Source organism: Doryrhamphus excisus, chromosome 14 (genome assembly GCF_030265055.1).
Source record: "Doryrhamphus excisus isolate RoL2022-K1 chromosome 14, RoL_Dexc_1.0, whole genome shotgun sequence".
Taxonomy (NCBI): Eukaryota; Metazoa; Chordata; class Actinopteri; order Syngnathiformes; family Syngnathidae; genus Doryrhamphus; species Doryrhamphus excisus.
Window position 1 is genome coordinate 18,095,804 of NC_080479.1, and position 16,378 is coordinate 18,112,181.

Below are 16,378 nucleotides of genomic sequence, written 5' to 3' on the forward strand. Positions count from 1 at the left end.
TCAGGATAATTCAGAATGCCGCCTACAGAGAACATACTAACTCCTTATTTCTAAAATCACAAATACTTCAACTTGCTGATATAGCTCATCTTCAAACAGCTAAAATAATGCATAAGGCTAAAAATAACCAATTAGCTAAAAATGTCATCCAATACTTCTCTACAAGAGAGGAGAAATATGATCTCAGGGAAGAAGTACATTTGAAACACTTCTATGCTAGGACTACGTTAAAAAGTCATAGAATTTCAGTATGTGGAATCAAACTATGGAATGGACTTCGGTATGAGGTACATTATGAAAAAAAACAAAAACAAAACAAAACGAAAAAACCTTAAACTGTACTATAGAAAGCAGGAAGTGAACAAATGTAACAGTTACTGATTGTAAAAGTACCAGATTTAATAAGCTTTGCTTCTTCCTACTCCTTTTGGACATGTGGAACTGGGAACTGATTATGGGATGCATAATAGTTTGCTTTGTTTAATAGTTTTTCCTCTTTCCGAATGGAATCTTTCCGAATGACTTTTCCGTAAACAATGGTATACATGGAAAGGAATATTCCAATCTCTTGTCTACATGCGGCGCTATAATCAAACAGAATAGTAAATGGGGCATGCCCAGTAAAGCGTAAACATCAACATGCGTGTTAAGTTGCTGTGTGATGAGTTTAATGTGTGTGCTGATTGCTTGCCTCCATTTTTAAAACGTTGAAAGTTCGGTTAAGGTCGAAAATGTGGAACATTTTGCCTCGGTTCGCGTACATTTCCCAGTTAGCGTGCAAATATGCCGAGCGTCTGCCCACTAAGCGTAAATATCAACATGCGTGTTAAGTTGCTGTGTGATGAGTTTAATGTGTTTAATGTTAGCATAGCAAATATGACATTTATGATGATCTGTAAAGGTACTAATAGTGATTAGTACTAATAGTTTTTCCTCTTTCCGAATGGAATCTTTCCGAATTACTTTTCCGAAAACAATCGTAAACATGGAAAGGAATGTTCCAATCTCTTGTCTACATATAATCAAACAGAATAGTCAATGGGGCATGCCCAGTAAAGCGTAAACATTAACATGCGTGTTAAGTTGCTGTGTGATGAGTTTAATGTGTGTGCCGATTGCTCGCCTCCATTTTTAAAATATCAAAAGGTTGGTTAAGGTAAAAAATGTTGCCTCGGTTCGCGTACATTTCCCAGTTAGCGTGCAAATATGCCGAGCGTCTGCCTACTAAGCGTAAATATCAACATGCATGTTAAGTTGCTGTGTGATGAGTTTAATTTGTTTAATGTTAGCATAGCAAATATGATATTTATGATGCTCTGTAAATGTACTAATAGTGATTGTGAACTTGAAGTCCAAGTCTATGCGTATTACAGAAGCCATAAAGGAATTATTGACTTCTCGGCTGAAGATCAGTGTGAGTGTGTAGCAAGTGGCTGTGATTAACCCGGAACAGCTGCTGTCAGGCAGGCCCTTTGAGGCAAATCTGTGTGCAAAGAAGGCTTGATACCAGTTTAACTTTTCAATGAGGTGACGTCCTTGACATGTACTAATCTTGTTTGGAGCGGAGACGGCATGTTATATTATTAAGCGTTTATCAGACAGTGGGATTCCATACCGAAACAATCTGTTGTCTAGGTGGTGGACCCTAATGCTGTTTTTTTTTTAAAATTCTTAGCTATACCCCCCTCCCCCCCACCATCAAACGGAAATTTACATTAGTCTTCTTTTTTTTCCTTTAATATTAAAAGGCTAAACATTTTCAAAGTTGTTCAAAGTTTTCAAGCTACTTTGTTTTCAAAGTAGACAGTAGAAAAAGTGGATACTCTATGTACTATATACTATACACACACACACATATATATACACATACACACATATATATACATATACACACATATATGTATATATATACTTGCTACACACTCACATATATATATGTATTTTGTATATATTTAGATTTTATATATATATATATAAAATCTAAATATATACAAAAATATAAAACAATTTTTTAAAATAAACATACATATATACACACATATATATACATGTATATGTATATATACACACACATATATATACACATACATATATATATTATATATACACACATATATATACACACATATTATGTATATATATATTTGCTACACACTCACATATATATATATGTATTTTTCTATATATTTAGATTTTATATATATATAAAAAATCTAAATATATACAAAAATACAAAAACATTTTTAAAACATACATATATACACACATATATACATATATACACACACATATATATACGTATATATACACATACATATATATACACATATTATATATACATATATATATATCACAGCCACTTGCTACACACTCGCATATATATATATATATATATTTATGTATGTATATATATACACATATATATATACACATCTAAATATATACAAAATACAACAAAGTTTTAAAAATAAACATAACATAACATAAACATTTATACATAAACATATCTATTGAAAATAATATATTGTATTTCCTTAAGAATACAGGGCATCACTATTAAATTGTTTGCAAAAATGTCATTAACCCTCTATTATTATTATTTACTCAACCTGACAAAAACATTTGAACGCATAATAACACATACTGTACTTAGATGCTAAAATAAATAAGTAAATACACTTACCCACATTATTAATAGCGTTGGAAAGAAAAATTTATATTCCCGAATATTCCACAATATTCCACAGAAAGATCTCCAGCATGTGACAGGACTTTATTATTTGCTATCCGTCCTGCCTTCGCCATCGGGAACCAACACCTCTGTCGGCGCTACCTTTGCCCGAGTGGCCCGTGAGCAGGTGCTCACGCAGATCAATTCTTCTCCTTTCATGCTTGCTGAGTACTTTAGGCCTTAGGGGGTTCAAAGCCGGTCATGAACAATTTTTGGATGTGAGGAATCTCTCGACCCGGGGCCTCCGCTGACCTGACGTCCTAAGCCAGATGTCCTGAGCTACTCTTTGTTACCTGAGGAGGACACTTTTCCCCTTGGAGGTCAGGGGAAGCTTAGGGGAACGACAGAAGGCAAACTTTGCTAAAGGGTTAAGGCAGGGGTGTCCAAAGTCTGGTCGATGGTTCCGTTTACGGCCCGCAAAGCACATTTTAAAGTGTAAAAACTTAACAAGAAGACAAAAAAGCAAAACTGAAAAAAAAATAATGCTGATTTTTTTTTCAGTTTTGCTGTTTTGTTTTTTTGTTGCTGTTTTGGTTTTTTTGTTTTTTTGTTTTTTTGTTAAATATTATAGTCAAAATATTACGAGGAAAAAATATTTTTATCTAACAACAATGTCTGATAAACATCATAATATAAATTCGACAAATAACAAAGCTGATTACATAAAGAACATTGAATTATCAAAGGAAAAAAATCTTTTTGTAGTCATAATATTATGAGAATGAATAAAGCTGTAATATTTTTGACATTACTGAGGGGAAAGTTATTTATAAGAAAAAAATATATAATAATTTATAAGAAAAAAAAGTTGAAATAGTTTGAAAATGTTAAAAAAGTTGCAAATTTCAAAGAATAATGAAAAATCATAAGGAACCCCATGTCATTTTAGTATCCTACAGTTGCAATTAAAAAAAAATATATATATATATATATGTATATTCACACATTTTGAAAGTTGTAATATTATGAGAAACAAAGCAAAGAAAAGTTTTCATTTTTTGATTACGTTGTTATGAAATGTTATAACTGAAAATTGAATATTATTCTTATTCTTATATTATTCTTATGTATTTATGTATGTATGTACCGTTCATCGTGGGACGGCGCTTCCTCATTCTCATTACAAGAACGCGAGATGCATTCAGGGACATGCCGAACATCACAAAAACGGCTTTATAGTGTGTGTGTGTGTGTGTGTGTGTGTGTGTGTGTGTGTGTGTGTGTGTGTGAATAAACAGGATAAAGAATAACATAAAATGGTAGTAGTAGTAGTAGTTAGTAGTTGCTAATGGTGATTAATCATGATTAATTAATTTAAAACCTATTAATCACATTACTTTATCATTTGAGTGATTATAATATTATAGGAAATTACAGGCCCAGAAATCCGAACCAATCTGATTTTTAATAGTCCTTTTAAAAATAATAATAATAATAATAATAATAAGCAGCTTTTGTTAAAAACATGAATTTGTGTGATTTAATGTTCCCGAAATCTTACCGAAACTGTAACGCCAGTGGTTGCGATGAAGGAAGATATAGTCAGAGATGTAACTGCAATGCGTTATTAATGCAAGATATTTTCATGATACCCTTATTTTGAAGGCCGTAAATTTAATATTGATACAAGCTGGTGCAACAATAAACGCGCATATCGTCTTTTTTCTACTCAAAACCTGTAAGTCGTCACTGGGTATTGAACTATGGTCCTTACAATACAGCAGTAAAAGTCGCACACATACATACACACACACACAGCAGCACTGCTACACTAAGCTAACTCCGCTAGCTTCCATTCACACTCCGTAACAGATGAGCTACGGGTTACCCAACGTCAAAATTGGAACTGACTTCCCCACGGGACACCATGGACATGTCTGCGCGGTGGTGTCGTGTGGCAGCCGGCCACTAGTCTCACTACTGCACCTACCATGTTGGAGTGTGGATCACTTACAAACGTGATACGGCAACCGGATCGGCCGGATCTTGTGGCGGAAGCCGATATTATCCCATCTTTAAAGTACAACGTATGAGAAGCCGATCCGGGGCTGAATGGTGTCCGAGTGGTTAGCATGTAGGCCACACAGTTAGGAGAAGATCGGGAAGACCTAGGTTCGATTCTCCGCTTGACATTCCAAAAACATGCTAGGTTAATTGTCGACTCCAAATTGTCCATAGGTATGAATGTTAGTGTGAATGGTTGTTTGTCTATATGTGCCCTGTGATTGGCTGGCAACATGTCCAGAGTGTACCCCGCTTCTGGCCCAAAGTCAGCTGGGATAGGCTCCAGCATACCCGCGTCTATCATCAGTACCGTAAAACCCCAAATGTATCCACACTCTTGACTTTTAGACTGCCAGTGCCACTGGAGGTAACAGAGATGAGGATTCTGAGGTTCTCATCGGGAGTGACCAGGATGGATAGGATCAGGAGATAAAGTCAGAGAGGCCAGACTGCGGTTTATAGCGAACGTATGTACGATATTGTCACACTCCTACTGTCGACACTGTCACCATCACTATCCAAACACCAATTTTAATAAACAAAAGTTTAAGTCTCACCATTCTGAAGGGCCTCATCTGTCCAGCGGGGGGAGTAATTTTCAGCGGAGTCTGAAACACATCACAAAAAATAAGTCTGGGTTATTGTATGGCCTAACTAAATAGCCCACTTGTTGTATCATTCCAGTGCTCAGCGCTGACCAAATCCTCATGGAGTCAGTCAGCACATGGCAGACGGGCGCCCTCTACAGGCGGATGTGGATGTGGACGAAACCAAATGTTTTGCCATGGGGGCGGGTGGCGCTGGACCTCAGCCTTCAGCTTAATTATAAGGTAAATAAATGGAACTTACAACAGTAATGTAATGTAATGTAATGCAATGTAATGCAATTATGAATAAAATAAAATAAAATAAAATAAAATAAAATAAAATAAAATAAAATAAAATAAAATAAAATAAAATAAAATAAAATAAAATAAAATAAAATAAAATAAAATAAAATAAAATGAAATAAAATAAAATAAAATTAAATTAAATTAAATTAAATTAAATTAAATTAAATTAAATTAAATTAAATTAAATTAAATTAAATTAAATTAAATTAAATTAAATTAAATTTAAAATAAATAAACACATTTAATTGTTAATATGCATTCTAAAAATAAAATGTAATAAAAAGAAAACAAAATAACAGCATAAATGGAAAGATCAGCAGTAATTTTTACAACAATCAAGTCAAACTATAAAGAGAAAAAAAGTAATCTTACATGGAACGAGTTGGTATTTTATGAGAATAATGTAGTAATATTATGAGGAAAACTCATTTTAGTAGCTTAAATTTCATAAAAAGAAACAAACAGAACAATGAGTACATTTGTCATTTTTAAAACAAAGTCTAAATATTATGGGAATTAACTAGGGCTGTCAAAAATAAAGCATTAATGATAAAGTAATTTCTTTCATGAACTACATTATATTGTTCAGTGTAATTCATGCATCACAACAGAATACTACTAATGCGTATGCTTGTGTAAAACAGAAAGCAAAAGAAAAACCTGAAATGGATATTCTTATCAGTCAATGTTGCTCTTTTTTCTCATGTTCCTCTTTTGGTGTCAAACCCAAATGTTTCCAGTCTACAGTAAAAATAACGGAATTTGCCCCACTGTTTGCTGGAAAATACGCAGAAAACGAGTACATTTAAATCCAGTAAAAATGGCCTCATGTCACACATAGTGGGCTAGTGGTGATTATTCGGGATTAATTCATTTAAAAACTGAATAATCATTTAACAGCCTTAGAATGAAGTCATAATTATGAGAAGCAAGTTGAAATGTTGTTGAAAACAGCTGTCATTTGACAACAATGAAGTTAAAATATTATGATGAAAAAGTCATATTGTAACAAAAAAATTACAAAAATAATAATAATATAATAATAAATAAATAATAATAATTTAAAAAAATATTACGAGGAAAAAAAGTACTTTTAGTTCAGGGGTGGGCAAACTTTTTGACTCGCGGGCCGCATTGATTTAACAAAACGGGGGGGGGGGGGGGGGGCAGACTATATATTTTACACGTAACAGTCCACCTGGTATTATTGTATCTGTAAAAGTGTCATGCAATCTGCTATTATTATTTATTATTTTATATTTATATTTAAATATTTTACATTTAAATATTTTTATTTAAATATTTTATATTTTAATATTTTAATATTTTATATTTTAATATTTTATATTTTAATATTTTAAAATGTATTATTATTATTATTATTATCATCATTATGCTTGTGTCCCTTTTTTCAGGAGCACTATGTAAACAACAGACCACATCAAATAACAAAATTGATAAAACCATCAAAAGGTTGGCTCAAGCCATGATGCCAGTTCGTATGTTGAGTTTAAATGAAATACTTTGGAAAGAACGGATGGGCCGTATTCAAACACTTGGCGGGCCGGATGTGGCCCCCGGGCCGTAGTTTGCCCACCCCTGTTTTAGTTGCATAAAGTTGAAATATTTATGAAAAAAGTCATAAATGTATGAAAAACAAACAAACAATGAATAAAAAATATTTTCAGAAAAGTTAGCTTAACGAGAATAAAATCAAAATAATATGGAAATTAAGTCACAAAAAATATATATTTTTTTAGCATAAAGTTAGAATATTAAAATACATTAAAAACTTCCCTTCAATGCATAACGCAGCGAGATGCCTGGGTGAGATGTAGGTCGAGTTCTTATAAAATGCACTTCTGTCAACTTGTGGTTGTTTTTTTTTCGGCTTAAAACTGCATCAAATATTGTGGAGTTGCATCATCACCTCTTTGTACGTCTAAAAATAATAATAAAAATGCAAAAAATGCTTTTTGTCCTTTTGTTTCTAATGTATCAAGTTTTCCTCTGTGCTCTATCATATTTTTGCGTCGTGTATGTGTGTTATATTTTGTTGCCAGTTGTCACTGCTTCTTGAATTTATGTTGTTGCTATATTCAGAATAAAGCAGTGATTGAGTTTGGCTGCCTGCATCTATCCCTCGGGTTATTGCACGTGGATCCATCGTGCCTCGACACCCACAGCAACCACAATGAGCCGACAGACTTCCAGCTGTTTTTCATAGAACTCCAATTCCTGGAATTCATCTGCCGCTTCTGCACCAGCGACCTCAATATCGAAGGATTGAAGTCAACGCTGGCTTGTCTTCGGATTGCCGGTCCCCGTTCTCTGGTCCTTTTCTGGCTTCTTCCACAGAGTGAAACTCAATTCCCGCAGCCACGGCGGCTCAAAGGCTCCTGTTTCAGCTTCAAGTGGCTCTGCTTTGGCAACTTTGGAGCTCCAGTTCACGACTTTTTCCCTATTCCAAGAACTCTCTCTGAGTCTTGTGCTCCGATGACACACATCCAGGTGCTGCGGACCCGCCCTTTGTGCCGTAATTACCAGGCACACACAGAATCATGCAACTTAAATGGCTGCTGGTGAAATCCCATGCAGCGTGTGAGTGTGGTTGTGTGCTTGCATATTACATGATGATATGTCTTACCTGACATACTGCTGGGGATTCAAGGGCAAGACGTCGTCATCTTCGGGGCTACCCAGCCACCAACCTGGTTAAACACAAATAGTAATGCTAATGGTTTAATTTCATTTGAACATGCATCAGATTACAATTGAATGCATCACATAATCAGTTCACAGTTCCACATGTCCAAAAGGAGTAGGAAGAAGCAAAGCTTATTAAATCCTACCCCGGACTTTCCTGGGAAGGTTCACCACTAGGTTTCTCCATTTGTGTATAACAGCTCTCACTGTGGTTTGCTGGAGTCCCAAAGCTTTAGACATGGCTTTATAACAATCACTTTTTCACACAGGGCCGTGATTTTTTTTTTGTCTTCCCTTTAATAAACACAGTATTACATTTTTTTAAATAACAATTTTTTTCATAAAAAATACTATCTATATTATATTAATATTTAAATATTATTTTTAACATTTGTACATATTTAAATATTTTGATAACATTAGTAATTAATAAAAAATACTTTATACATTATTTTCATAGTTACTGTTAATTTTACTCATTTCTAAGATATATAAGAATACTGTAAACAATAACTATTTCCTAAAAACTTCACGGTTCAATAAAAAAAACACTTTGGACACCTCTGCTCTTGTGATGGGAATCTAACAAATCTGCAGACCTTTGTAGCAAAAGTAGGGAAATGTATTGTCGACATCATCCAGGAAAAGTGTGTTATTTTCTACAAATTAAAACATAAATTAATATAAAATAAATTAAATTATATAAATGTAAAATAAATATAAATGTAAAATAAATATAAAATAAATATAAATTAAATTAAATTAAAATATAAATTAAAATATAAATTAAAATATAAATAAAACTTAAAATATAAATTAAATTAAAATATAAATTAAATTAAAATATAAATTAAAATAAATATAAATTAAAATATATATAAAAAAATGGGATATCGGTTCATACCAGTTTTGGTTTTTCTGTCGATATAAAATGGGAGCAGATTCGCTTTCATAGCCACCGTTTTGCTGGACGCAGACGTTACCGGCACCAACGGAAACCTTGCAATCGCTGATCTGATCATCAGGCGTTTTTTTCAATGGCGTCAAAACAACTTCATGTAATCTATTACTCTCCGTGGACTCACCCAAATGACTCCATCGGCTTCAAATCTTGACGGAAAACAACATCTGCTGACCTTTTTGTGATTGGAGTACCATGATGATTAGACTGTATCAAGTTTCATTGCGCAAAGCCGAATCGTAAATGAGGCATTAGGGGACGACACGCGCGCCGCGGTCTGTGCATCACATATTGACTTTGACTCAGAATAGAACTTCTGATCTGATGCACGATCCTAATCGAGGCGATCATTTACTGCTTTTCATTCATTGCGATGTGAGATTAAATGTGTACTCCTAGTAGGGCTGACATTTAGACGTAGATTATGTACTCATAACATTTGTTAGCCATGTTCCTCATCTTCATTGTGGGTCAAGTTTTCACCGGAGTCGTCCACATGAATGTCACAGAACCATAAATTTGACATAAAAAAATGCAAAAATTTGCTACCGCTAAACATGAAATGCAACTTCAAAATGCCCGCAAGGCATGCTGGGACAGGCTCCAGAATTCCCCGCGACCCTCGTGAGGATAAGCGGTAGAAAATTAATGAACGAATGAATGAATAAATCAACAACTAAGCACTAAACATGAAATGCAACTTCAAAATGCCCGCAAGGCATGCTGGGTAGTTCAGTCGCAACAACAATATGAAGTAATCCAACGAGGGATGTCAAGAGTATGTTTACTTTTCCTGGTTTACTTCTCTCACCACCTCCTCAACACGGCAAAATGTTGGCCGAAAGAGTGACACAAGCTACCCAGCATGCTCTGCGGCAGAACTATAACAGTGTTTTTTTGTTTTTGTTTTTTTGCCATGGGTATATTTCTTTGGGGGCGGCACGGCGGCCGAGTGGTTAGGGCGCAGACCTCACAGCTAGGAGACCAGGGTTCAATTCCACCCTCGGCTATATCTCATGTTCTCCCTGTGCATGCGTGGGTTTTCTCCGGGTACTCCGGTTTCCTCCCACATTCCAAAAACATGCTAGGTTAATTAGCCACTCCAAATTGTCCATAGGTATGAATGTGAGTGTGAATGGTTGTTTGTCTATATGTGCCCTGTGATTGGCTGGCCACCAGTCCAGGGTGTACCCCGCCTCTCGCCTGAAGACAGCTGGGATAGGCTCCAGCACCCCACCCCTACCCTTGTGAGGAAAAAGCGGTACAAAATGAATGAATGAATATATTATATTAATAATAATAATACATTTTATTTGTATAGCGCTTTTCAAAACACTCAAAGACACTTTACAGAAAAATGGAGTTGAATAAAAACATTTACATATATTTTACATTTTACATTTAACATATATTAAAACATATTATTATATTATTATATTAATGATTATTATTATTATTATTTGTGAAATCTATATGAATGTGAGTAATATATATTAGATATATTGTTATTATTATTATTATTAATGTTATTAATAATACAAATATCACTGTGTTCATCAGTTACACAGTATGTCAAAATTAAATCATAGATCAAATTCATTATTAATTATAAAACTGTAAAGTAGGGGTCCCCAACCGCCGGGCCGGGGACCGGTACCGGTCTGTGGCGCATTTGTTACCGGGCCGCACTGAAATGATAAATCATTTATTAACGACTACCATCACAGCCATCTCATCTCAACGAAAAAAATGTTATATTTGCTGTATTTTTCCGCCAGACATTGCCGGTCCGTGAAAAAAAGACCCAAATCCCAAAAAAGGTTGGGGACCCCTGCTGTAAAGAAACCGAAACAACACAAATGTCTCCCAGGACTAACATGTGAGTCGCTATTTTTTCTTATTTTCTCTTATTATGTCTACTATCTAGGGTAATACATGCACAAACATTACTATAGGGGTGTTATTTCATGTCTACAGGACTCTAATAAAGTTTAAAACTCTATTTGGTTTTCTATGCTCCAACTACGGGAATATTTAATTTCGTACATAAGGAATTCTAATATGTGGAAATTCACTTATCATGGTCGAGGAATGTTTTATGAGGCAGATATTTTTTTATTAACTGTAAACGCTAATCATCAAAATCATTTAAAAAAAATGACACACATTCTTGAAATTTTTACTTGTGTCATGTGACTATGAAATACAAAAGTTTCTATTATCTATCTAAAAATATTTTAATAAGAGATATTCGATACTGACTGTTATACGGATATCCATATATCGATAGTAATTATACGGCTCTTCACTCAAACTAAAGAACATCTGATGCTTCTTTTGCTGGATGAATTTCATAAACAAACAACAAATACTACAATATGCAATACAAGCTCTAGAAAAAGTGCCCCTTTGTTCAACACTTAGCCGTTAAAAGCACGTCTGTGTCGAAGCGCTCGACACAGTGGTCTTGTTTTGATAGCACTGGGAATCGAATGAACGGCACGCGACTTCAGTCAGCTGACATCAAAGTCCCAGTGAAAATCCCCTCAGGCTGAAGCAATCAGCAGCGTGCAAAACTGCATTTTTCATCTTTATTGCTGACTTAATCCAATGCTGGTTAACAAGTCATTGATCAATGTAGAGTTTAATGCCGAAGTGGGCGTGTACACCTGAAACGTTTTCATATACTCGTCATATTAAAATTTAGTTAAAAATTATCAGTTAAAAATTTGGTATGGGGGCCCGTACTTGCTCACGGTGCCACAAAAAAGAAAACCCAACACATCCACGTCCAAGTTTACGCATCACATAAATCAACAACTAAGCGCTAAACATGAAATGTAACTTCAAAATGCCCGCAAGGCATGCTGGGATAGGCTCCAGCATTCCCTGCGACCCTTGTGAGGATAAGCGGTAGAAAATGAACGAATGAATGAATAAATCAACAACTAAGCGCTAAACATGAAATGTGACTTCAAAATACCCGCAAGGCATGCTGGGTAGTTCAGTTGCAACAACAATATGAAGTCATCCAACGAGGGATATCAAGAGTATGTTTACTTTTCCTGGTTTAGTTCTCTCACAAACTCCTCAACATGGCCGAAAGAGTGACACAAGCTACCCAGCATGCTTTGCGGCGGAAATATAACAGTGTTTTTTGTTGTTTTTTTTTGCCATGGGTATATTTCTTTTTAATGGTAATGGTTTAATTTCATTTGAACATGCATCAGATTACAATTGAATGCATCCCATAATCAGTTCCCAGTTCTACATGTCCAAAAGGAGTAGGAAGAAGCAAAGCTTATTAAATCCTACCCCTCCATCTGGTACTTTTACAATCAGTAACTGTTATATTTGTTCACTTCCTGCTTTCCTAATATAATTTAAGGGGCTTTTTTGTGTTTTTTTTACTTTAGTTTATTAATTTTTATATATTTTTTAATTTTTAATAAATTTTTTAAAAACTTTTATTTAACATTTTTTAATTTTGTAAAAAAAAAAAAAAAAAATTGTCACATACCAAAGTACGAAGTGATATGACCATCCAATGACATAATGGGTACCATAGTACCATCAATATAAGTGATATATATTGATGGTACTCCATCTGGTACTTTTACAATCAGTAACTGTTACATTTGTTCACTTCCTGCTTTCCATAATACAGTTTAAGGTTTGTTTTTTGGTTTTTTTTTTTAATAATGTACCTCGTACCAAAGTACGAGGTACATTATTAGTAGTAAGTGTCAATATAGTGATGTATATAGTAATATATATATATATATATATATATATATATATATATATATATATATATATATTGTATAGATATATACATGCTTGTTATTTAGCAAACATCAACTGCTTGTATTATTATTATTATTGTATTTCAACTGCATGCCACTAAAATGACATTATTTATACTTGTACAACTTTTTCTTTTGCTTTTTCCAAGCAGTCCACTTTATTATTATTTTTAGTTTTCTTGTTAAATTATGTTTTTAGAATGTGTTGGCCGCACTTCCGACACCCATGTACAGTTCAAGTATCGAATTGAACCGTGAATCTTCTGTATCACTGCACCTTGAATAAGTTTGGATTTGTGTGCTTGTTGGCATTGGCAGTATTTTTATTATTATGCCCTCCCACTGGGGGGCGCCATAACCCGAGCCATGTCAAAACAAGCTCCAATCCTCAAGCAGCACAAGTATGCTTGGCCTCTTGTATGACAGAATCTCTGTCCAAATATCCCTCGATTTTAATAACACCACTTTGATTTTTCCAATTCTGAAGCGGATATCAAATAAGGGTATATTTCCTCACAATGTAAACACGTCGCTGTTCAATTCGGCATGAATAAGAAGCCAGCAAAAATGGTGTCAGAGCGAAAGTTTTTCATCATTTCAGCTTTCATCCGAGCCATCCCATCTCGCAGACGAACGTCGTGGGCGGAAAATGGCAGTCCTAAGTCCGCTGTCAATTGTCAATATTACTGTCAACACATCCTATTTGTTGTATAAATTGTCCCCGGAATTGTCCAAAAGGATGATTTAATACCGAAACTACCCAAGTCTGTCTTAAAATAGAATAAACTAACCCGTATATTTCGACACAGACTGAGGTTAAAAAGATTAAAAAAAACAAGCGACTAACTGGCTGTTATGGCCATCCGTTTCACCCCAAAATCAAAACAAAGCTTACCGCAGAGTCGATGCAGGTCTCACCGTCAGCGGCGGTGCTCCTGCGTGTCCATTCGTCCTCCACGGCAGCCTGAGACGACCTCAGCCGGCAGAAGAGAGCAGGACGCGGCTGTACTTTCACCTGGAATGACCCCCTCCTCCCCAGCTAGCTTGTTTGTCGGCGTGGAGCTAGCAAGCGCAAAGCAGAGCTGTGGGAGGAAAGAAAAAAAAAGACACACAGCACTTCAACTCAAAGGCAACATTATTTCACACTACGACCGGATAATCACGCAGCTGAAATAGGACTCCGACAACACAGGAAGCCTCGCCCATGTTACTGTTGCTTTTTACTATTACTTTTTTTTTTGTTTGCTTTTTTTTTTTTTTTTTTTGCAGTGGGGCCTTCCTGCTACATTATCTTGCAAGTTGTCTTTGCGTAATATATGTGCACATCTTTCTTTCCCAACGGTGTCCAAAGTGGGGTCTGGGGGCCATTTGTGGCCAGCAACACAACAAAGTACCATAGCAGACTTGTGCTTGTGTAAAATTCACATTTTTGCTGTAAGATAACTGTCATACAGATTATTGTTGTTGATATCATTTTTGGGGCTGTTTTTTATTAAATATATGGTATCATAATGAGACTACATTGTATCAAAACTATAGTTTCTTAAGAATATACACTTGTCAATTTATCAAGGCCGACTTTGTTTTTGTTTTTTAATCATTCTATGAATTGATTTTGGGCTGCACGGTGGTCGTGTGGTATTATATTATATTATATTATATTATATTATATTATATTATAATCGATAATGCTAAGCTAAGCCGTGGGTTTTCTTTTTAGATTTTCAATGAGGGCGGCACGGCGGTCATGTGGTTGGCGCGCAGACCTCACAGCAAGGAGACCCGGGTCCAATCCCACCCTCTGCGTGGGTTTTCTCCGGGTACTCCGGTTTCCTCCCACATTCCAAAAACATGCTAGGTTAATTAGCCACTCCAAATTGTCCATAGGTATGAATGTGAGTGTGAATGGTTGTTTGTCTATATGTGCCCTGTGATTGGCTAGCCACCAGTCCTGGGTGTACCCTGCCTCTCGCCACAAAAACAGCTGGGATAGGCTCCAGCACCCCCCCGCGACCATCGTGAGGAAAAAGCAGTAGAAAATGAATGAAATTTTTTTTAATCAAAACAATGATAATAATAATAAATTTGATTTTGGGCTGCACGGTGCCTGTGTGGTTAGCGCGCAGACCTCACAGCTAGGAGACAAGGGTTCAATTCCAACCTCGGCTATCTCTGTGTGGAGTTTGCATGTTCTCCCCGTGCATGCGTGGGTTTTCTCCAGGTACTCCGGTTTCCTCCCACGTTCCAAAAACATGCTAGGTTAATTAGCCACTCCAAATTGTCCATAGGTATGAATGTGAGTGTGAATGGTTGTTTGTCTATATGTGCTCTGTGATTGGCTGGCGACCAGTCCAGGGTGTACCCCGCCTCTCGCCACAAAAACAGCTGGGATAGGCTCCAGCACCCCCCGCGACCATCGTGAGGAAAAAGCGGTAGAAAATGGATGAATGATAATTTCAATCAATTTTTTTAATAAAAATAATAAATAATAGTAATAACAATAATAATAATAATTAAAAAAATTATTTTGGGCTGCACGGCGGCCGTGTGGTTAGGGCGCAGACCTCACAGCTAGGAGACCCGGGTTCAATTCCACCCTCGGCCATCTCTGTGTGGAGTTTGCCTCTAATGAGGACATGCGATATAGAAAATGTATGCATTATTATGTTATTATTATTGTATGAGATCATTTCAAACTACAATAACTACCTGTTCTGGCAATCAAGTGTCAATATGTTCTGGTGACACCTAGTGGCCAAAGTAGAATGCTACAGTATACTGTACTAGCCTTGTATTTATTTTAGTCAATGTGTAGAAATACTTAATTTGGACCAAGAATACACACAATTTGCATAAATATGCATTTTGACTGTTTACTTTTTGGCTTTTTTTGTGATTATGATTGATGATGCTGGCATTTTTCTGGTCATACTGATTACTTTGTTGACATTTTTTTTCAACAACAATACCAATGATTTTTTTTTTACATTTTTAAAAAATAGGGTGATTTTCAAACTGACACAATTACTTTTTTGTCATTTTTTTAATGCTGATTACTTTTCAGGTAATTTTTTATCAATACCGATTATTTCCATCCAGTCAGCTGACTGGGGACCCGAGCCTGGGTACACAAATATAGACAAACAGTTATTCAAAAACCCGCACACTCACAGGTAAAACATGCCGACTAGGGACGCTCCAATCAGGGTTTTACATTGCCGATTCCGATACCGATCATCCATGAGTGAGATTAACTGGACCACATGGATTAACTGTA

The 16,378-nt window shown here is 35.4% G+C and overlaps 1 protein-coding gene across 3 annotated transcripts in view; it reads right to left on the reverse strand.

The window, feature by feature from the left end:
* The window catches only part of thrb (thyroid hormone receptor beta), a 58,904-nt gene that overhangs the window by 20,605 nt on the left and 21,921 nt on the right, over window positions 1-16,378 (reverse strand). For 2 of the 3 annotated variants that reach the window (XM_058046777.1, XM_058046778.1), the window contains 3 exons: window positions 13,997-14,183; window positions 8,276-8,339; window positions 5,293-5,343 (listed from right to left, as the gene is read on the reverse strand). In XM_058046777.1, the coding sequence (XP_057902760.1) occupies window positions 5,293-5,343; window positions 8,276-8,282 (58 nt within the window). In that variant the 5' untranslated portion in view covers window positions 8,283-8,339; window positions 13,997-14,183. Of the gene's footprint in view, window positions 1-5,292; window positions 5,344-8,275; window positions 8,340-13,996; window positions 14,306-16,378 lie in introns of those variants that run through there. The other variant, XM_058046779.1, reaches the window with a different exon arrangement.